General features: G+C 44.5%; 1 protein-coding gene across 1 annotated transcript in view; it reads left to right on the top strand.

The window, feature by feature from the left end:
- The window catches only part of LOC115120649 (protein unc-13 homolog C-like), a 242585-nt gene extending 229012 nt beyond the window's left edge, over positions 1-13573 (top strand). The window contains exons 32-33 of the mRNA XM_065012084.1: positions 1877-2036; positions 11905-13573. Of these exons, the coding sequence (XP_064868156.1) occupies positions 1877-2036; positions 11905-12193 (449 nt within the window). The 3' untranslated portion in view covers positions 12194-13573. The remainder of the gene's footprint in view (positions 1-1876; positions 2037-11904) is intronic.
- The last annotated feature ends 9327 nt before the right edge of the window (positions 13574-22900 follow it).

Below are 22900 nucleotides of genomic sequence, written 5' to 3' on the forward strand. Positions count from 1 at the left end.
CCAGCGGTTTAAACCTTATTTTACAGAACACTAGTCAGACAGAGACCAGCAGTTGAACCTTATTTTACAGAACACTAGTCAGTCAGAGACAGAGACCAGTGGTTTAAACCTTATTTTACAGAACACTAGTCAGTCAGAGACCAGTGGTTTAAACCTTATTTTACAGAACACTAGTCAGTCAGAGACAGAGACCAGCGGTTTAAACCTTATTTTACAGAACACTAGTCAGTCAGAGACCAGCGGTTTAAACCTTATTTTACAGAACACTAGTCAGTCAGAGACAGAGACCAGCGGTTTAAACCTTATTTTACAGAACACTAGTCAGTCAGAGACAGAGACCAGCGGTTTAAACCTTATTTTACAGAACACTAGTCAGTCAGAGACCAGCGGTTTAAACCTTATTTTACAGAACACTAGTCAGTCAGAGACAGAGACCAGCGGTTTAAACCTTATTTTACAGAACACTAGTCAGACAGAGACCAGTGGTTTAAACCTTATTTTACAGAACACTAGTCAGACAGAGACCGGCGGTTAAAACCTTATTTTACAGAACACTAGTCAGTCAGAGACCAGTGGTTTAAACCTTATTTTACAGAACACTAGTCAGACAGAGACCAGCGGTTTAAACCTTATTTTACAGAACACTAGTCAGTCAGAGACCAGTGGTTTAAACCTTATTTTAAAGAACACTAGTCAGTCAGAGACCGGCGGTTAAAACCTTATTTTACAGAACACTAGTCAGTCAGAGACCAGTGGTTTAAACCTTATTTTACAGAACACTAGTCAGACAGAGACCAGCGGTTTAAACCTTATTTTACAGAACACTAGTCAGTCAGAGACCAGTGGTTTAAACCTTATTTTAAAGAACACTAGTCAGTCAGAGACAGAGACCAGTGGTTTAAACCTTATTTTACAGAACACTAGTCAGTCAGAGACCAGTGGTTTAAACCTTATTTTACAGAACACTAGTCAGTCAGAGACCAGCGGTTTAAACCTTATTTTACAGAACACTAGTCAGACAGAGACCAGCGGTTTAAACCTTATTTTACAGAACACTAGTCAGTCAGAGACCAGCGGTTTAAACCTTATTTTACAGAACACTAGTCAGACAGAGACCGGTGGTTTAAACCTTATTTTACAGAACACTAGTCAGTCAGAGACCAGCGGTTTAAACCTTATTTTACAGAACACTAGTCAGACAGAGACCAGCAGTTAAACCTTATTTTACAGAACACTAGTCAGTCAGAGACAGAGACCAGTGGTTTAAACCTTATTTTACAGAACACTAGTCAGTCAGAGACCAGTGGTTTAAACCTTATTTTACAGAACACTAGTCAGTCAGAGACAGAGACCAGCGGTTTAAACCTTATTTTACAGAACACTAGTCAGTCAGAGACCAGCGGTTTAAACCTTATTTTACAGAACACTAGTCAGACAGAGACCGGCGGTTAAAACCTTATTTTACAGAACACTAGTCAGTCAGAGACCAGCGGTTTAAACCTTATTTTACAGAACACTAGTCAGACAGAGACCAGCGGTTTAAACCTTATTTTACAGAACACTAGTCCGTCAGAGACCAGAGGTTTAAACCTTATTTTACAGAACACTAGTCAGTCAACTATTTCAAAATTGGGCTGCCTGTGTAAATGCAGCCTGAGTGACTCACATTCAATGACCAGTAGTTTAAGAACAATTGTTTTATTTAAAAGTACATGGACCAGTGATTTTAGAACAAGTATCGTATTTCAGTATGCATAGTGGATGGATGGATATGGGTGGGTGAGTGGGTGGATCGATGTGTGCATGGATGGATGATTTGATTGACAGATTTGTTTATTGACTGATTGAATGATGTGTCTCTGTCATTTCTCTCCAGTGGTGGGGGTCAACAACCTAAGCTGGCAGACCAATGCCATGTTCCGACCGTTCGTGGAGGTGAATGCGGTTGGGCCGCACCTCGCCGACAAGAAACGCAAGTTCACCACCAAGACCAAGAACAACAATTGGTCACCAAAGTACAACGAAACATTCCAATAGTAAGTCTGCTTTATTGTCTAAAGTAAGTCTGCTTTATTGTCTAAAGTAAAATCTGGTTTATTGACCAAATTAAATATGGTTAATTGTCTAAATTAAGTCTGGTTTATTGTCCAAAGTAAGTCTGATTTATTGCCAAAGAAAGTCTGGTTTATTGTCTAAAGTAAGTCTGGTTACTTGTCTAAATTAAGTCTTGTTTATTTTCTAAAGGTCTGGTTTATTGTCTAAAGTAAGTCTGCTTTATTGACAAAGTCTGGTTAATTTTCTAAAGGTCTGGTTTATTGTCAAAGTAAGTCTGGTTTATTGTCTGACGTACAATAAACATTCTGGTAGTAAGTCTGGTTTATTGTCTAAAGGTCTGGTTTATTGTGTAGAGTAAGTCTGCTTTATTGTCAAAGTAAGTCTGGTTAGTTGTCTGATGTACACTTAAACATTCTGATAGTAAGTCTGGTTTTGTAACGGCATTCAGAGGTGGAAGAAGTATCGGACCAAAGCGCAGCGTGGTAAGTGTTCATGATGTAATATTTAATGAAACGAACTGAACACTGAAATACAAAACAATAAAGTGAACGAACGAAAACTGAAACCGTGTGGGTGTCTGTCCGCGGTGGTGGCTCTGGCACGGGACGTGGACCCCACTTCACCATAGTTTTTTGCACCTCTTAGCCCACCTCCGTGGCCTCTTTAGAGTTGCTACCCTCCCTGCCGACCTTGGACTGGGGACTCACGCCACGGGTCCCAAATGGACGGGAGACTCCGGCAGCGCCGGACAGGCGGGGGACTCTGACAGCACCGGACAGGCGGGAGACTCCGACAGCACCGGAAGGGCGATTCTGGCATTGCCTGGCTGACTGAAGGCTCTAGCGGCTCCTGGCTGACTGACGGCTCTGGCGGCTCCTGGCTGGCTGACGGCTCTGGCGGCTCCTGGCTGACTGGCGGCTCCTGACTGACTGGCGGCTCTGGCGGCTCCTGGCTGACTGGCGGCTCTGGCGGCTCCTGGCTGACTGGCAGATCCTGGCTGAGGCTCTGGCGGCTCAGGACAACCTGGCGGCTCTGGCGGCTCAGGACAGACTGGCGGCTCTGGCGGCTCAGGACAGACTGGCGGCTCTGGCGGCTCCTGGCTGACTGGCAGATCCTGGCTGAGGCTCTGGCGGCTCAGGACAACCTGGCGGCTCTGGCGGCTCAGGACAGACTGGCGGCTCTGGCGGCTCAGGACAGACTGGCGGCTCTGGCGGCTCAGGACAGACGGGAGACTCTGGCAGCTCAGGACAGACGGGAGACTCTGGCGACGCTGGACAGGTGGGAGCACCTATAGGGAGGAGACGGAGAGACAGCCTGGTGCGGGGGCTGCCACCGGAGGGCTGGTGCGTGGAGATGGCACCGGATAGACCGGACCGTGAAGGCGCACTGGAGCTCTTGAGCACCGAGCCTGCCCAACCTTACCTGGTTGAATGCTCCCCGTAGCCAGGCCAGTGTGGCGAGGTGGAATAGCCCGCACTGGGCTGTGCTGGCGAACCGGGGACACCATGCGTAAGGTTGGTGCCATGCACGCCGGTCCGAGGAGACCCACTGGAGACCAGATGCGCAGAGCCGGCTTCATGGCACCTGGCTCGATGCCCACTCTAGCCCGGCCGATACGGGGAGCTGGGATGTAGCGCACCGGGCTAAGCACGCGTACTGGGGACACCGTGCGCTCCACCGCATAACACGGTGCCTGACCAGTACGACGCCCTCTCTCTCCACGGTAAGCACGGGGAGTTGGCGCAGGTCTCCTATCTGCCTTCGCCACACTCCCCGTGTGCCTCCCCACAATACATTTTTGGGGCTGCCTCTCGGGCTTCCAGCCGCGCTGCCGTGCTGCCTCCTCATACCGGCGCCTCTCTGCTTTCGCTGCCTCCAGCTCTGCTTTGGGGCGGCGATATTCCCCTGGCTGTGCCCAGGGTTCTTTGCCGTCCAGAATCTCCTCCCATGTCCAGTTCTCCAAATATTGCTGCCTCTGCTGCTGCTGCTCGTTAACACGCTGCTTGGTCCTTTGTTGGTGGGTGTTTCTGTAACGGATGTCGTCTGGAGATAGAGAGGAGGACCAAAGCGCAGCGTCGTAAGTGTTCATGATATAATATTTAATGAAACGAACTGAACACTGAAATACAAAACAATAAAGTGAACGAACGAAAACCGAAACAATACCGTGTGGACCAAACACTCACCCACAAGCACCCACAAACCAAAAGTGAAACTCAGGCTACCTAAGTATGATTCTCAATCAGGGACAACAATTGACAGCTGCCTCTGATTGAGAACCATACTGGGCCGAACTCAAAAACCAACATAGAAAAACAAACATAGACTGCCCACCCCAACTCACGCCCTGACCATACTAAAACAAAGACAAAAACAAAGGAACTAAGGTCAGAACGTGACAGGTTTCTTGTCTAAGCAAACAACCTAATCCTGTGTTTTGGCTTCAGTAATGTGTGTCTTGGCTGTGCCAGGAGTGTTGCTCCTCCAGTAGTATAGTATTTGCAACATAGTGGGAATGTAGACACCTGCAGTGCTCACTGAAACTGGAAACACTTTTATTCAGCATGATAGCAGAAAGTAATGAGATCATGAAGTGCTTTTAAAAATGAAAAAAAAGAGACATTTCAGTTATTTGAATAGTGAGAATAGAGGGAGGGCTGAGATAGATCATTCACCCTATCTATGCAGCTGTACCACTGTCTGTCTGATACTGAGCCAGCTGCATTTAAAGCACAATGTAGAGCCATGTTGACTCCAATGCTTCCCACAGTTGTGTCAAGTTGGCTCAATGTCCTATGGGTGATGGACCATTGTTGATACACACCGGAAACTGTTGAAAAATCCAGCGGCGTTGCAGTTCTTGACACACTCAAACCAGTGCCACCTACTACCATACCCAATTCAAAGGCACTTAATTATGTTGTCTTGCCCATTGGCACATACACAAGCCATGTCTCAATAAGGCTTAAAAATCCTTATTTAACCTATCTCTTCTCTTCCCCTTCATCAACACTGATCAAAGTGGATTTAACAGGTGACATCAATAAGGGATCATAGCTTTCACCTGGTCAGTCTATGTCATGGAAAGAGCAGGTGTTTTCTGTTTTGTACACTCAGGGTATAATGCCCTGGTCAAAAGTAGTCCACTACATAGGGAATGGGGTGCCATTTGGGATGCCGACAGGGTTTGACTATCAGCTGCATCCAATCCTCTCACTGTGTTTATGATAGTGAGCCAGATGTCTGTGAAGTGCAGTCAGAGAGAGAGAGTGATCATCTGTAGTGCCTACTTGGTCTCTGGTGCTCTTTTAATGTCAGTGTCCACTGACCGAGATCAATGTCAACACGAACACCGTCTGCAAATACATACACTTTTTCATTGCACCAAAGAAAACAACTGATGGACAACAATACAGATGAAAACGCATTTAAAACATCTGATAGACAACAATACAGATGAAAACGCATTTAAAACATCTGATAGACAACAATACAGATGAAAACGCATTTAAAACATCTGATAGACAACAATACAGATACAAACACATTTAAAACATCTGATAGACAACAATACAGATACAAACACATTTAAAACATCTGATAGACAACAATACAGATACAAACACATTTAAAACATCTGATAGACAACAATACAGATACAAACACATTTAAAACATCTGATAGACAACAATACAGATACAAACACATTTAAAACATCTAATAGACAACAAACACATTTGAAACATCTGATAGACAACAATACAGATACAAAAACATATAAAATAACTGTGTGCAGGTGTGGTCGGAAGCCCAAAGGCTGACATGAAAACCACACCACCAAAATAATATATACAATACATAAGTAAGAAAATTTAAAAGGTTTGTTAAAACAGATAACAAAACCTACTAATTATAAACGTATAAATTATTTGATCAGTAATCACACAAAAAATAAAAGACTAATGTTTAAATGTGTGTGAGAGTTAGGCTTTATGGAGGAGATTACGGAGTAGTTTGGTTCATCAGGCTGACCTCCAGTCTTCTCTTGGAGTTATTGAGGGATGATGATGTTTTGGCAATGTACGAATTCCAGAGTATGGTACCTCTGTATCTGATAGAGAATTGACTATGTGAGGTGTGGCAGTGGGTAGGGTGAAGGTTATCACAGTGTCTTGTATTATATAGATGGATTTCAGAATGAACCTGGAATAATCCATTGAAGGGTTTGGTTAAACTGTCTGGGAAGTACTTGTAGATGAAAGTGCATAATTGGCGTATATTAATGTTGTAAATAGACAAGATATTGAGTTTCTTAAACAAAGGTGAAGATGGTGCCAGGTAATTAGAGGAGGTTGCTAGTTTATGTCTGCTCTAGAGGAGATCTGCATAGAGGAGATCTGCTTGGAGGAATGGGACAAAATACCAGCAACAGTGTGTGAAAACCTTGTGAAGACTTACAGAAAACGTTTGACCTCTGTCATTGCCAACAAAGGGTATATAACAAAGTATTGAGATAAACTTTTGTTATTGACCAAATACTTATTTTCCACCATAATTTGCAGATAAATTCATTAAAAATCCTACAATGTGATTTTCTCATTTTGTCTGTCATAGTTGAAGTGTACAGGCCTTTCTCATCTTTTTAAGTGGGAGAACTTGCACAATTGGTGGCTGACTAAATACTTTTTTGCCCCACTGTATATATACACACTATCATTCAAAAGTTTGGGGTCACTTAGAAATGTCCTTGTTTTTGAAAGAATATCTATTTTTTTGTCCATTAAAATAACATCACATTGATCAGAAATACAGTGTAGACATTGTTAATGTTGTAAATGATTATTGTAGCTGGAAACGGCTGATTTTTAATGGAATATCTACATAGGCGTACTGAGGTCAATTATCAGCAACCATCACTCCTGTGTTCCAATGGCATGTTGTGTTAGCTAATACAAGTTTATCATTTTAAAAGGCTAATTGATCATTAGAAAACCCTTTTGCAATTATGTTAGCACGTGAAAACTGTTTGGTTAAAGAAGCAATAAAACTGGCCTTCTTTAGACTAGTTGAGTATCTGGAGCATGTGAGTTCGATTACCGGCTCAAAATGGCCAGAAACAAATAACTTTCTTCTGAAACTCATCAGTCTATTCTTGTTCTGAGAAATGAAGGCTATTCCATGCGAGAAATTGCCAAGAAACTGAAGATCTCGTACAACGCTGTGTACTACTACTTCATAGCCCATCTTAATATTTTCTTTTTATTAGACAGCCTGAGATATGGCTTTTTCTTTGCAACTCTGCCTAGAAGGCCAGCATCCCGGAGTCGCCTCTTCACTGTTGACGTTGAGACTGGTGTTTTGCGGATCCCCAGATATATAGAGGGGGATAACTTTGGCAATTTTCTAATCTTTGGGGGCAATACCAGTTTGCATAGATTTGGTGTGATAGAGGCTCAGTAATCCAGAAAAACACTGATTTCACCAAAGAGGCACCCATCTCATCATGACCCGCTGCTGAGTTCTTTAAGCTACCAATTACCTCCATTACATCGGGAGGATCATACTGAAGCAGAGAAGGGAAATGTGTCACGTTCTGACCTTAGTTCTTTTGTAATGTCTTTGTTTTAGTATGGTCAGGGCATGAGTTGGGTGGGTTGTCTATGTTAGTTTTCCTATGATTTGCTATTTCTGTGTTTGGCCTGGTATGGTTCTCAATCAGAGGTAGCTGTCAACCGTTGTCCCTGATTGAGAACCATATTTAGGGAGCCTGTTTTCTATTGTGTTTCGTGGGTGATTGTTTTCTGTTGTGTGTCTTTTCGGTTGTTTCTCTTTGTTATTTTTGTTATTTCCATGTTCTTTTTAATAAATATTGACACATACCACGCTGCACCTTGGTCCTCCTCTTCTCCTTCATACGACGACCGTTACAGAATCACCCACCACCAAAGGACCAAGCAGCGTGGTAAGGAGCAGCGCTATCTGGAGGAGGTTACAAAATGGGACGAAATAGAGAGGTGGTCGGTCGACCCAGGGAGAGTGCCGGGTGCGCCTGGGATTCTCTGGAACAATGTGAGGGATACCGTAGAATGGAGTTGGCACGGCGGTCAAGGAAGCCCGAGAGGCAGCCCCAAAAATGCATTGGGGGGGTGGCACACGGGGAGTGTGGCTAAGTCAGGTAGGAGACCTGAGCCAACTCCCCGTGCTTACTGTGGAGAGAGGTGGACTGGGCAGGCACTGTGTTATGCCGTGAGGCGCACGTTGTCCCCGGTGCGCAGGCATAGCCCAGTGCGGTACATAGCAGCGACTCGTATCGCCCGGGCTAGAGTGGGCATCGAGCCAGGTGCCATGAAGCCGGCTCAGCGCATCTGGTCTCCAGTGCGTCTCCTCGGGCCGGGGTACATGGCACCAGCCCTATGCATGGTGTCCCCGGTTCGCCAGCACAGCCCAGTGCGGGCTATTCCACCTCGCTGCACTGGCCTGGCTATGGGGAGCATTCAGCCAGGTAGGGTTGAGCCGCCCGTCAGTCAGGACCGTCAGTCAGGAGCTGCCAGAGCTGCCCGTCAGTCAGGAGCTGCCAGAGCCGCCCGTCAGTCAGGAGCTGCCGGAGCCGCCCGTCAGTCAGGAGCTGCCAGAGCTGCCCCTCAGTCAGGAGCTGCCAGAGCCGCCCGTCAGTCAGGAGCTGCCGGAGTCGCCCGTCAGTCAGGAGCTGCCGGAGCCGCCCATCAGTCCTTAGCTGCCTGGGCCGCCCGTCAGTCCTGAGCTGCCGGAGCCGCCCGTCAGTCCTTAGCTGCCGGGGCCGCCCGTCAGTCAGGAGCTGCCGTAGCCCCCCGTCAGTCAGGACCGTCAGTCAGGAGCTGCCGTAGCCGCCCGTCAGTCAGGAGCTGCCGTAGCCGCCCGTCAGTCAGGAGCTGCCGGAGCCGCCCGTCAGTCAGGAGCGTCAGTCAGGAGCTGCCGTAGCCGCCCGTCAGTCAGGAGCTGCCGTAGCCGCCCGTCAGTCAGGAGCTGCCGTAGCCGCCCGTCAGTCAGGAGCTGCCGTAGCCGCCCGTCAGTCAGGAGCTGCCGTAGCCCCCCGTCAGTCAGGACCGTCAGTCAGGAGCTGCCGTAGCCCCCGTCAGTCAGGACCGTCAGTCAGGAGCTGCCGTAGCCGCCCGTCAGTCAGGAGATGCCGTAGCCGCCCGTCAGTCAGGAGCTGCCGGAGCCGCCCGTCAGTCAGGAGCTGCCGTAGCCGCCCGTCAGTCAGGACCGTCAGTCAGGAGCTGCCGGAGCCGCCCGTCAGTCAGGAGCTGCCGTAGCCGCCCTTCAGTCAGGACCGTCAGTCAGGAGCTGCCGTAGCCGCCCGTCAGTCAGGAGCTACCGTAGCCGCCCGTCAGTCAGGAGCTGCCGTAGCCGCCCGTCAGTCAGGAGCTGCCGTAGCCGCCCGTCAGTCAGGAGCTGCCGTAGCCGCCCGTCAGTCAGGAGCTGCCGGAGCCGCCCGTCAGTCAGGAGCTGCCGGAGCCGCCCGTCAGTCAGGAGCTGCCGTAGCCGCCCGTCAGTCAGGACCGTCAGTCAGGAGCTGCCGGAGCCGCCCGTCAGTCAGGAGCTGCCATAGCCGCCCGTCAGTCAGGACCGTCAGTCAGGAGCTGCCGGAGCCGCCCGTCAGTCAGGAGCTGCCGGAGCCGCCCGTCAGTCAGGAGCTGCCGGAGCCGCCCGTCAGTCAGGAGCTGCCGGAGCCGCCGGAGTCTCCCGTTCATTCGGGACCCGTGGCTAGGGTCCCCAGTCCGAGGTCGGCGGCGAGGGTCGCCGCTCTAAAGAGGCCACGGAGGCGGGCTAAGAGGCGGACAGGAACTATGGTGGAGTGGGGTCCACGACCTTAGTTCTTTTGTTATGTCTTTGTTTTAGTATGGTCAGGGCGTGAGTTGGGTGGGTTGTCTATGTTAGTTTTCCTATGATTTACTATTTCTGTGTTTGGCCTGGTATGGTTCTCAATCAGAGGCAGCTGTCAATCGTTGTCCCTGATTGAGAACCATATTTAGGGAGCCTGTTTTCTATTGTGTTTCGTGGGTGATTGTTTTCTGGTGTGTGTCTGCACCAGCCAGAACTGTTTTCGGTTGTTTCTCTTTGTTATTTTTGTTATTTCCGTGTTCATTTTAATAAATATGGACACATACCACGCTGCACCTTGGTCCTCCTCTTCTCCTTCATACGACGACCGTTACAAAATGTCCCTTAATGTAATCCAGCTTTCTTAATTGTCTTTGACAGAGGAACCCACATTCACAAAAAAATCATTAAATTGACATGAAATAACATCATGATCACTATAGGTCTTATTTCCAACAATACATTGAGATGAGATATTGTAGAAGCTTCTTTCTTTTCAGTTGGTTGATGAATTTCCAAGTTGACTTATTATTTCTGGATTCTTGGAATTTCTTAGTAAAATGTCTTCCTTCTTGATGCACTCTCTGTGCGTGTGCGTGCGTGTGTTTCACGAGCATGCTTTTGTGTGCTTTTGTTTGAAGCTTCAGAAGCCATTAGTAGTCTGTGGATAATTAGGTAGGTTCCTAAAGAAAAGGCTGGCTTGGAAATAATGGCCGCTCTGAACACAGACGTTTAACTCTGTTGCAAAACGTGATTGAATTGTCCCTCATTTCATTAAGTCACAACAATGAAACGTCTCCTGTCATAGAGATGTCACCGAGCCAGCCCCCCACCTACAAATTCTACATATTATTATACTCATTATTATACATCCTGCTACGGGACAAAGCCATCTGACCTCTTGTGAAATGCTATGTCCTCAATGATATTAGCCTTTGTACATAGAGTGGCGTGTGTGTTTGTGTGCGGTTTCTGTACGTGTGTGTTTGTGTATGTTTGTGTGTGGTTTCTGTGTGTTTGTGTATGTTTGTGTGCGGTTTCTGTGAGTCTGTGTTTGTGTATGTTTGTGTGCGGTTTCTGTGAGTCTGTGCGTGTGTGTGTTTGTGTGTGGTTTCTGTGCGTGTGTGTGTGTGTTTGTGTGGTTTCTGTGTGTTTGTGTGTGGTTTCTGTGCATGTATGTTTGTGTGGTTTCTGTGTGTTTGTGTATGTTTGTGTGTGGTTTGTGTGTGGTTTCTGTGCATATATGTTTGTGTGTGGTTTCTATGTGGGTGTGTGTGTTTGTGTCTGGTTTCTGTGCGTGTGTGTGTTTGTGTGTGTTTTCTGTGTGTGTGTGTGTGTTTCTGTGTGTTTGTGTGTGGTTTCTGTGCGTGTCTGGTTTATCTGTGTGTGTGTTTGTGTGTGGTTTCTGTGCGTGTGTTTGTGTGTGGTTTCTGTGCATGTGTGTGTGTTTGTTTGTGTGTGGTTTCTGTGCGTGTTTGTGTGTGGTTTCTGTGTGTGTGTTTGTGCGTGGTTTCTGTGTGCCTATGTGTGTTTGTGCGTGGTTTCTGTGTGTGTGTGTGTGTGTTTGTGTGTGTGTGGTTTCTGTGCGTGTGTGTTTGTGTCGTTTCTGTGCGTGTTTGTTTGTGGTTTCTGTGTGTATGTGTTTGTTTGTGGTTTCTGTGTGTATGTGTTTGTTTGTGGTTTCTGTGTGTGTGTGTTTGTGTGTGGTTTCTGTGCGTGTGTGTGTTTGTGTGTGGTTTCTGTGCTTGTGTTCGTTTTATCCAACTAACTTTTAGCTCTCTGATGTCTGGGCTCTGACTGATTGAGTTAAGATGTCTAATCAATCAATCGATGAATCAATCAGTCATACAACATGACATGTCCTCTCTTCTCTGACTGCGTGTTGTTGTTGTTAATGAAGATGTTCTATCTATCCTGTTCAATAAACTACAAATATAGTAGAGGAATGGGACTGATATTGATCATGTTGTTGTCTCTCTTCCTCCCCAGTGTTCTGAGCAATGAGTACAGTCCAGAGTGCTACGAGCTGCACGTCTCAGTGAAGGACTACTGCTTCGCCAGAGAGGACCGTATCATCGGCATGGCGGTGCTCCAGCTCAGAGACCTGGCCGACCAGGGGAGCTGCTGTGCCTGCTACCCCCTGGTGAAGAGCATCTCCATGGACGACACCGGACTCACCATCATGAGGATACTCTCTCAAAGGACCAACGACGAAGTGGCCAAAGAGTTTTGTCGTCTCAAGACCGACGTACGCTCTTCAGAGGAGGTGGCCTCCTAGTATGGAGATGTGAGGGAGGAAGGGATGGAATGAATGGATGATTGGTATGATTGTATGGAAGGGAAGAGAGGAGGGGAAGAGCGGGAGGGAGGCAAGCGGGAGGGAGGCAAGCGGAAGGAAGGAAGGAAGGAAGGAAGGAAGGAAGGAAGGAAGGAAGGAAGGAAGGAAGGAAGGAAGGAAGGAAGGAAGGAAGGAAGGAAGGAAGGAAGGAAGGAAGGAAGGAAGGAAGGAAGGAAGGAAGGAAGGATGACAGTTGAGGAGTTGTGTTGTCTGTTTTTGTGCATGTGCGTAAAACATCTGTTGGAATGTTCATTTTAAACTACAGTATGTACCAGTGTTTACTTACCGTATGCTCAATATTAAGTACTATATTCTACAAGTTATGTTAACGAGACATGAAATACCTTTTTGTAAAACATTTAGATTTGTTCCGATAAAGTGCCAAACCAGAGTAAAAAAAGTACAACAACAAAACAAACAACAAAAGATAATAGTGATGAATTATGGTGATACTTAATGTCTAATGAAAAATTTGCTTGATTATTTGGTTCAGTGTAAAATCATTCTCTCAAAAAAACGGTGGCGTTTTAATCATTAAAAATCGTCCATTTGCACCCTCGTTTTGTTACTCGTCCCCTCACACAGCACTTGTTGTGCATGTCCCGTTTACAACCATGTCTCTTCCACCATCTCACAGTGACCACAGGGTCGGGGTCCATGTACCCTGGCCCTAAAACTCTTGGTATTTAAGCCGAAACCTGAAAAGAGACCATTTTTTTAACGGCGATGACTGCTATGTAAACCTTCATAGGTGTTTGTAATTTTATAACCATGACAACAACGAAAAGCCTCCAGTGCTGTCAGTCTACACAGAAAGGGTGGATCCTATTTTCTCTTTTTCTTTTTGCCTGTAATCTTTCCGTTCGGCCATCGGCTTCCAGCCTTTCTGTACGACCACTGTGAACACGAGCTTTGGAAGGCAAGCCTAGATAACATTGCTGACGGTTTGATATTGTTGTTTCATATTTATTAAGATAACTTTGTTCCTGAGAAACTGCCAAAGTTATATAAAAATGTTTGTACAAAAGCAATCCATTACATGTATGAAAAATATATATGTACATGTGAACTATTTAGTTTTACAATGCTAAATATCTGGTTGTTGATGGGCGGTTCTAGAACTATTTTTTTGAGTTTGTGTGAATCTTTGAGAGTCACAAAATGTTACTTTACACATGAGTTGAATTCAGCTTCTGCCATTTGGTTTATTTTTCTTCATAAAGGGAAGAGTCTAACATTGGGTAAATATGCAACATTCCTATGTATTGCACTGATGGCGAATTGTATGTCATGTAAATATATTTAGTGAGAAATTGTACAAAACAACCGTCTCCTTTATTTCCAACACATTGTTCAAAGTGTTTTTTTGTTGTTATTTAGTGATCTGATACATTCATTCAGTGATATAATCCTATATGCTGTAGCCTCTATATACAGTATCTATTGCCAGAAGAAATTTCACGTCTCAAATGGAATGACAGAGTAATGTACCGTATGGCCCACAGAGATCCTATAAATCACTAGAGTTCTACTTCATTCTATTGTATGAACCTTCCCACATAAAGATGCAATCTGTAACTGCATTGTCCCCTGTGGCCCTGGGCTCAAATGAAACCCACCCAGGAATCAACTCTAACCTTTCCTACCCCTCTCCTGGGGGTCCACCAGACAGTGCTCATTTCGCACTAGCCCTGACGTTCCAAGGTTGAGAATACTTTAACACTAATCAGTAGAGGACATTTTCAATGCCCCTTTTGAAGCTCAGAGTCAGAATGAAATTACTCACAGGTCCTGTTCAGGCTGGGTGTGTCAAAAAAAGGAAGTCATTTAATTGGTTCTACCCAGCGGATCAAGATGTGTGTCCTTGGCCTATGGGCCCTGGTCAAATGTAGTGCACTGTATTGTAAATATGGTGCCATTTGAGAAGCTAACCAATAGAGAACACCCACCATGGGCTATCCTTCTGCATGGGCTATCCTTCTGCATGGGCTATCCTTCTGTGTAGTCCAGAGGCAGCTAGCTAGCTAATATTAGCTGTTTGCTCATTCTCCAGAACAATCGTGTTATTGTGGACAGCTGAAAGGCTTCAATAGACAGACCAGTCTTTAATTAGTCTATACAAAGGGCATTTCAGGAATTTGGAACTGTAAGGTTCTATCTGCAAAAAGATGATTCTGAGATAACTGGCTTTGAAGTTTCAAACCCTCATTGGTTTGAATGGTGTCAGACATGTCTATATTGTATTATTTTGAATTTAACAACATTAATTGGGGTAATTTGATACTACTATATAGGTAGGGAACATTGAACAGAACAACGCTATGTCAATAACTACAATTAGTCAAAAATGTCAGATAGACCCTTATAGCCTCAAGGTCTCAAATTATCAATGTCATCTTATTGTCTACATCCCAAACAGCACCCTATATTGTGCACTTATTTTGACCATAGCCAATAGAGCTATATACTCCCTATAGGGAATAGGGTGTCGTTTGGGATTCAGCCTTGTTTTTGTTTTACAGTGAAGGGGGCCTGGCTGGCTGCTGGGAGGAGAACTATTTATAATTCTGCTGTTGGATCCATGGTGTCATCAGAGATCAATTCATTCATCTCTCTCTCTCTCTCTCTTTCTCTCTCTTTCTCTCTCTCTCTCTCTCTCTCTCTCCATCTCTCCCCCCATCTCTCTCTCTCTCTCTCTCTCTCTCTCTCTCTCTCTCTCTCTCTCTCTCTCTCTCTCTCTCTCTCAGTACACAAGCTGGGATGTCATAGTGCCACGAGCCCTGGTCAAAGTAGTGCACTAAATAGTGTGTAATTTGGGACACAAGCCTAGTCTCTATCGGCGCAGACGCTCGTCACAAACAGTATGGGTGCCTTGTGTAGATATTCTCACCCCAATGGTGTAACTCTGTAATGTAGAATAATGCCAACAGAAACAGACAGAAGAGGAATGTTAACCCTATCAGTCCCAAAACACCAGCAAATATCTTTCATTTATCTGCATGTCGAGCCCTTATATTTAGCCTCACAATTAAGTGTTTTAACATTTTCTTTTCAGGACAACCAGGGCTACAAACGTACAACACAAAACAATTTGACAATAACAGTTGCATTCATGAGTTTTTTGACAAAAAGCAATTTAAAAAAGGTCATCCACAGCAGAAAACTGATAAAAATGTATTTATATGAATGCTGTACTGTAAGTACAGAAATGATTTGCTCAGTGGGAAATGAATATCCAACTAGTCAGTGACAACTGTGTGGAGTTTGTGACAGCAACTATGTGAGCTTATTAAAGTGGTATAATCAAATCAAATCAAATCGAGCCCCTAACCAACAATCCAGTTTTAAAAAATACAGATAAGAATAAGAGATAAAAGTAACAAGTAATTAAAGAGCAGCAGTGGAATAACAATAGTGAGACTATATACAGGGGGGTATTGATACAGAGTCAATGTGCGGGAGGCACCGGTTATTTGAGGTAGTATGTACCTGTAGGTAGAGTTATTAAAGTGACTATGCAGCAGTGGTGTAAAGAGGGGATGGGGTGCACTGTAAATAGTCTGGGCAGCCATTTGACTAGATGTTCAGGAGTCATATGGCTTGGGGGTAGAAGCTGTTTAGAAGCCTCTTGGACCTAGACTTGGTGCTCCGGTACCGCTTGCTGTGCGGGAGCAGGGTGGCTGGGGTCTTTGACAATTTGTAGGGCGTTCCTCTGACACCGCCTGGTATTGAGGTCCTGGATGGCAGGAAGCTTGGCCCCAGTGATGTCCTAGGCCATTTGCACTACCCTCTGTAGTGCCTTGCGGTCGGAGGCCGAGCAGTTGCCATACCAGGCAGTGATGCACTTGATTGTGCAGCTGTAGAACCTTTTGAGGATCTGAGGACCGATGCCAAATCTCCTGAGGGTGAATCGGTTTTGTCGTGCCCTCTTCATGACTGTCTTGGTGTGCTTGCACCATGTTAGTTTGTTGGTGATGTGGACACCAAGGAACTTGAAACTCTCAACCTGCTCTTCTGCAGCCCCGTCGATGAGAATGGGGGCGTGCTCTGTGCTCTTTTTCCTGTAGTCCACAATCATCCTTGTAGTCCACAATCATCTATAGACACTATGTTCTTGAATTTCCTATGAAGTTCTATGTAAAAGAACCCCTTACGTTCTAACTACTCTTGTGTAGCTTGTGAGCATCATAAAGCAAAATGTGCGTGATTGTGAGCTTTTCATAGATAGCTTTTAATCGGTTGTAGCGCAAACCATTCACACTCTACAGACATTTTTGTAATCCTAGGGGCACCTTCATTATCCGCCCTTGTCTCACAAACACCACTGTAGCTCATCTGCAGTTAATCACACAGACTTGGTACCAGCGGATGCAGAAGAAATAGACTAATCCAATGGTACAACCCAGAAGTCTGGAGCTCAAACACAATGTTTAAAAGGGGTTAGAAGTCCAAATTGCGCCGGCGTTGCGGTGGGACTCATTGGGTTAATCCTATACTGGGTTATATGTAGCTGACAAGCGATGATCCAAAGACTAAGGGCTGGATTCAATCACTTCTGCCTTAACCTGCAATAACCCAAAACTGCACTGCAGTTTTAAAAAATTATTACGGGGGTGTAGGAAGTGTAACTGCATTGGAGCGGCCAAATCAGCAAATGGCTCACGGCGTTATATGGTGAAGGTGGTAGCATAATTGATGGTGTAACAGTGTAGTGTCTTGAAGGTGAAGGTGGTAGTATAATTGATGGTGTAACAGTGTAGTGTCTTGATGGTGAAGGTGGTAGTATAATTGATGGTGTAACAGTGTAGTGTATTGATGGTGAAGGTGGTAGTATAATTGATGGTGTAACAGTGTAGTGTCTTGATGGTGAAGGTGGTAGTATAATTGATGGTGTAACAGTGTAGTGTATTGATGGTGAAGGTGGTAGTATAATTGATGGTGTAACAGTGTAGTGTCTTGATGGTGAAGGTGGTAGTATAATTGATGGTGTAACAGTGTAGTGTCTTGATGGTGAAGGTGGTAGTATAATTGATGGTGTAACAGTGTAGTATATTGATGGTGAAGGTGGTAGTATAATTGATGGTGTAACAGTGTAGTGTCTTGATGGTGAAGGTGGTAGTATAATTGATGGTGTAACAGTGTAGTGTCTTGATGGTGAAGGTGGTAGTATAATTGATGGTGTAACAGTGTAGTGTCTTGATGGTGAAGGTGGTAGTATAATTGATGGTGTAACAGTGTAGTGTCTTGATGGTGAAGGTGGTAGTATAATTGATGGTGTAACAGTGTAGTGTCTTGATGGTGAAGGTGGTAGTATAATTGATGGTGTAACAGTGTAGTGTCTTGAAGGTGAAGGTGGTAGCATAATTGATGGTGTAACAGTGTAGTGTCTTGAAGGTGAAGGTGGTAGTATAATTGATGGTGTAACAGTGTAGTGTCTTGATGGTGAAGGTGGTAGTATAATTGATGGTGTAACAGTGTAGTGTATTGATGGTGAAGGTGGTAGTATAATTGATGGTGTAACAGTGTAGTGTCTTGATGGTGAAGGTGGTAGTATAATTGATGGTGTAACAGTGTAGTGTATTGATGGTGAAGGTGGTAGTATAATTGATGGTGTAACAGTGTAGTGTCTTGATGGTGAAGGTGGTAGTATAATTGATGGTGTAACAGTGTAGTGTCTTGATGGTGAAGGTGGTAGTATAATTGATGGTGTAACAGTGTAGTATATTGATGGTGAAGGTGGTAGTATAATTGATGGTGTAACAGTGTAGTGTCTTGATGGTGAAGGTGGTAGTATAATTGATGGTGTAACAGTGTAGTGTCTTGATGGTGAAGGTGGTAGTATAATTGATGGTGTAACAGTGTAGTGTCTTGATGGTGAAGGTGGTAGCATAATTGATGGTGTAACAGTGTAGTGTCTTGATGGTGAAGGTGGTAGTATAATTGATGGTGTAACAGTGTAGTCTCTTGATGGTGAAGGTGGTAGTACAATTGATGGTGTAACAGTGTAGTGTATTGATGGTGAAGGTGGTAGCATAATTGATGGTGTAACAGTGTAGTGTCTTGAAGGTGGTAGCATAATTGATGGTGTAACAGTGTAGTGTATTGATGGTGAAGGTGGTAGTATAATTGATGGTGTAACAGTGTAGTGTATTGATGGTGAAGGTGGTAGTATAATTGATGGTGTAACAGTGTAGTGTATTGATGGTGAAGGTGGTAGTATAATTGATCGTGTAACAGTGTAGTGTCTTGAAGGTGGTAGCATAATTGATGGTGTAACAGTGTAGTGTCTTGATGGTGAAGGTGGTAGTATAATTGATGGTGTAACAGTGTAGTGTCTTGATGGTGAAGGTGGTAGTATAATTGATGGTGTAACAGTGTAGTATCTTGAAGGTGGTAGTATAATTGATGGTGTAACAGTGTAGTGTATTGATGGTGAAGGTGGTAGTATAATTGATGGTGTAACAGTGTAGTGTCTTGATGGTGAAGGTGGTAGCATAATTTATGGGGTGATGTAGTGTGAATATAGAGTTATATTATTTATTCATGCTCTTACTGCAGGTGCTCATAAAAATAATGTTTTAGAGGTTAAACCAAGGACGTGTCTGATATTCATTTTATCCTCTACTATCATATTCAAATAACAGCACTCTCTGGTTTGCGTTCCAACTGTCACCGTATTCCCTATAGGGCTCGGTCAAAAGAAGTGCACTATATATGGAAGTGTGTCATATGGGATGCAACCTCCGTCTCCTCTATGACTGGAATTGATTACCAAAAATCGAATGAAAACAACCATTAGCTCTACCATGTGTAGCTACCATCTCTATCATCCAGTATTACTAAAATATGGTTAGGATCCCCTGCTCTTTCCATGACAGACTGATCAGGTGAAAGCTATGATCCCTTGTTCACTTGTTAAATCCACTTCAATCAGTGTAGATGAAGGGGAGGAGACAGGTTAAAGAAGGATTTTAAAGTCTTGAGATAATTGAGACATGGATTGTGTGTGTGGCATTCAGAGGGTTAATGGGCGAGACAAAATATTTAAGTGCCTTAGAACGGGGTATTGTAGTAGGTGCCAGGCGCACCAGTTTGTGTCAAGAACTGTAACGCTGATGGGTTTTTCATGCTCGAAAGTTTCCCGTGTGTATCAGGAATGGTCCACCACCCAAAGGACATCTAGCCAACTTGACACAACTGTGGGAAGCATTGGAGTCAACATGGGCCAGCACCCATGTGAAACACTTTCAACACCTTGTAGAGTCCATGTCCAATGAACTGAGGCTGTTCTGAGGGCAAAAGGGGGTTCAACTCAATATTAGGATGGTGTTCCTACTGTTTGGCATACTCTGTGTGTAGTGCCCTACTTTTGACCAGAGTAGTGTACTGTAAAGGGAATAGGGTGTAATTTGAGATGCAATCTTAGTCAATATGGGTTTGACTGCATGCAGCCCTCAAACAGAATCCAAGGAGCGTTGCCATGGAAACCGAGTTCCGAGCACCGCACCACCGGGAGATGATACGCCTTGCAGATTCTTAAGGGAGCATCCTCATTATATGCATTAAATATATACAGTATGCTTCACAGGAGGCTGGTGAGGGGAGGACATAATGACTGTAATGGAGTGAATGGATTGATATCAAACTATGTGTTTGATATCACCAGCCACCTGTGGTATGCATTCTATATAATTACATATCCAGATACAGTAAGTATGATTATTAAACCTTCATCAGTATTTATAACATTAGCCGTTTAGATCTAATAGATCGATATCCGTAGTCAGGGAAAGCCAGGGGTTAGAAATTCAACCTGGCGTTTCTAACACCGGCCCATTATTGTCCTTGAGGCCGTCATTATTAGCCAAATAATGATCGTTCTGCACAGAAACCCTCCCCTCTGACCTTCTGCATTGGGTTTTGAGAAGGAGGTGAGGAGAGAGGTGAGAGGACATGAGGAGTATGCTATTGAGATTCTCCCAAGGAGAGAGAGGAAGGGGAGGAGAGGATGGGTGTAAATAATATATATGACTACATAAAATCATTCAGAGGCATGCACACACACACATTACTGTGCGAATTTCCTATAGCTGGTGTCTACACATGGTAGAGCTATAATGAGCATGACATTCGGTTTTCCCTCTGTCTTTTAAAATCATACTTTTGCAAATGTATTAATCAGCTTTTTATGAATCATGGTGTCCAACCCAAATGGTATCCTATTCCCTATATAGTGCACTACTTTTGACCTATGGGCCTTTGTCAAAAGTAATGCACTAAATAGCGAATAATGTGCCATTTGGGACTCAAAATGCACTGCAGAGTTTCACTAATTAACATGTTAACAAGGATCTGACTGCACAACATAACCCCTGACCCTGCTAAGACCGGAGAGGAGAGGTAGAGGGAGAGGAGAGGAGAGAGAGGAGAGGGGAGAGGAGAGGAGAGGAGAGGAGAGGAGAGGAGAGGAGAGGAGAGGAGAGGAGAGGAGAGGAGAGGAGAGGAGAGGAGAGGAGAGGAGAGGAGAGGAGAGGAGAGGAGAGGAGAGGAGAGGAGAGGAGAGGAGAGGAGAGGAGAGGAGAGGAGAGGACTAACCTGACTCATCGGTAGCACTTATAAGAAGCAAAAAACTCACAAACCTTCACCTTGTGAACCCTCTCATTAACATAATGACATCCTAGCTACAGTGGCGTGATGCCTGGGATGCTCCAGATGCTTCTCATTTACATGGGCTGTGCCCCAAATGGCACCCTATTCAAAACATATTTCACTACTTTTGACTAGAGCCAATTGGAGCCCAGACTTATTGTTTATTACAGTATACAGTTTACACAACTCACGCCTTCTCACAGGACCCTTCCTAGTGGGCCAAAACGGGTAGCAATGATGGCGTTATAACGTACTTTATAACATTATGATCAGGTTGTATACTGGTCGCATAAGGACATTATGTATATTTAGTTGTTGGGGTTTCTACTAAGCTATATGGAATTGTTTTAAAGTCATACCAAGGATAATTTTGCTTTTTGATTTAGAATTTTAAAACCCCTTGAAGTAAAAAATAAAAAATACACACTACCATTCAAAAGTTTGGGGTCACATAGAAATGTCCTTATTTTTTAAAGAAAATAAAAAAAATTGTCCATTAAAATAACATCAAATTGATCAGAAATACAGTGTAGACATTGTGCAGTTTTTTCAAATTGATCAGAAATACAGTGTAGACATTGTGCAGTTTTTTTACGGAATATCTACATAGGCGTACAGAGGCCCATTATCAGCAACCATCACTCCTGTGTTCCAATGGCACGTTGTGTTAGCTAATCCAAGTTTATCATTTTAAAAGGCTAATTGATCATTTGCAATTATGTTAGCACATGTGAAAACTGTTGTGCTGATTAAAGAAGCAATAAAACTGGCCTTCTTAAGACTAGTTGAGTATCTGGAGCATCAGCATTTGTGGGTTGTAAAGAGGTGACTCCGGGATGCTGCTCCTCTATCCACTGTCTGTGTTCTTTTGCCCAGCTGAATCTTTTATTTTTATTGGCCAAACTGATATGTGGCTTTTTCTTTGCAACTCTGCCTAGAAGGCCAGCATCCCGGAGTCGCCTCTTCACTGTTGACGTTGAGACTGGTGTTTTGCGGATACTATTTAATGAAGCTGCCCGTTGAGGACTTGTGAGGTGTCTGCTTCTCAAGCTAGACACTCTAATGTACTTGTCCTCTTGTTCAGTTGTGCACCGGGGCCTCCCACTCCTCTTTCTATTCTGGTCAGGGCCAGTTTGCGCTGTTCTGTGAAGGGAGTAGTACACAGCTGTCATGACTGTCCTGACCAGGTCAGGTTACAGGAGACCACAACCCTACAGATTATATCTCAACCCCAACAGAGGAGGAGAGATCTAGGGGTCTGAAGATGTGGGGGTTTTATGGCCCCTCACGCCCATGGTAAATCTTAGGCCACAGACAAATTCCTTTGTCCTGTTACTATGGAGAACCAGCCTCAGAACATTAAACATGAAATAAAGGGACTTTGGAACAATGGTTTCCGTCAGCCACAATGGTGGTCATGACGATAGATGGAATATGAAAATGTACTGTATGTCATTTTTGTTTTGTTATTAAAGGTTAGTCGATGACGTTGTTACGAAAACATTATAACGTGAAGAGTTTTCCTCGTATATGTTTGATGTTTATACATTTTACGTTGTATTGAAAATATCCAAATCAAAGAAAAAGTTTTGGGGAAGATGAAATAGTTGTCTAAAATTGGATTTGAATACAATCTAGACCTTGCCTCATTAACTTGGTACGCCCAGAGAATTGCCCTAAAGGTGGTTAAACCCACTTCTGACCCAAGGGTATAAAACCTGTGAGTAAAGAATTTCACAGAGAAAACTACGTGACCCAAGCTGCAGCCAAGGTCTAAAAAGTCAACGAACCCAGAACGCAATGCAAGTTTGAAGATAAAGAAATCCTTTTCTACCCAAGCTACGGATGAGTTGCTGTGTCTAAGCGGGTGAATTCAAGTTGAACCACCTAGCCTCCATCTCCCATCGAATCGTGGTATCATTCCTATGCTGTGAGCTCTGAGCTACAGAGCTGACTGTCCTCAGAAGACCCCTTCCAGAGCAAAGGGTGAGGGAACAG

Source organism: Oncorhynchus nerka, linkage group LG27, assembly GCF_034236695.1.
Source record: "Oncorhynchus nerka isolate Pitt River linkage group LG27, Oner_Uvic_2.0, whole genome shotgun sequence".
NCBI classification, from domain to species: domain Eukaryota; kingdom Metazoa; phylum Chordata; class Actinopteri; order Salmoniformes; family Salmonidae; genus Oncorhynchus; species Oncorhynchus nerka.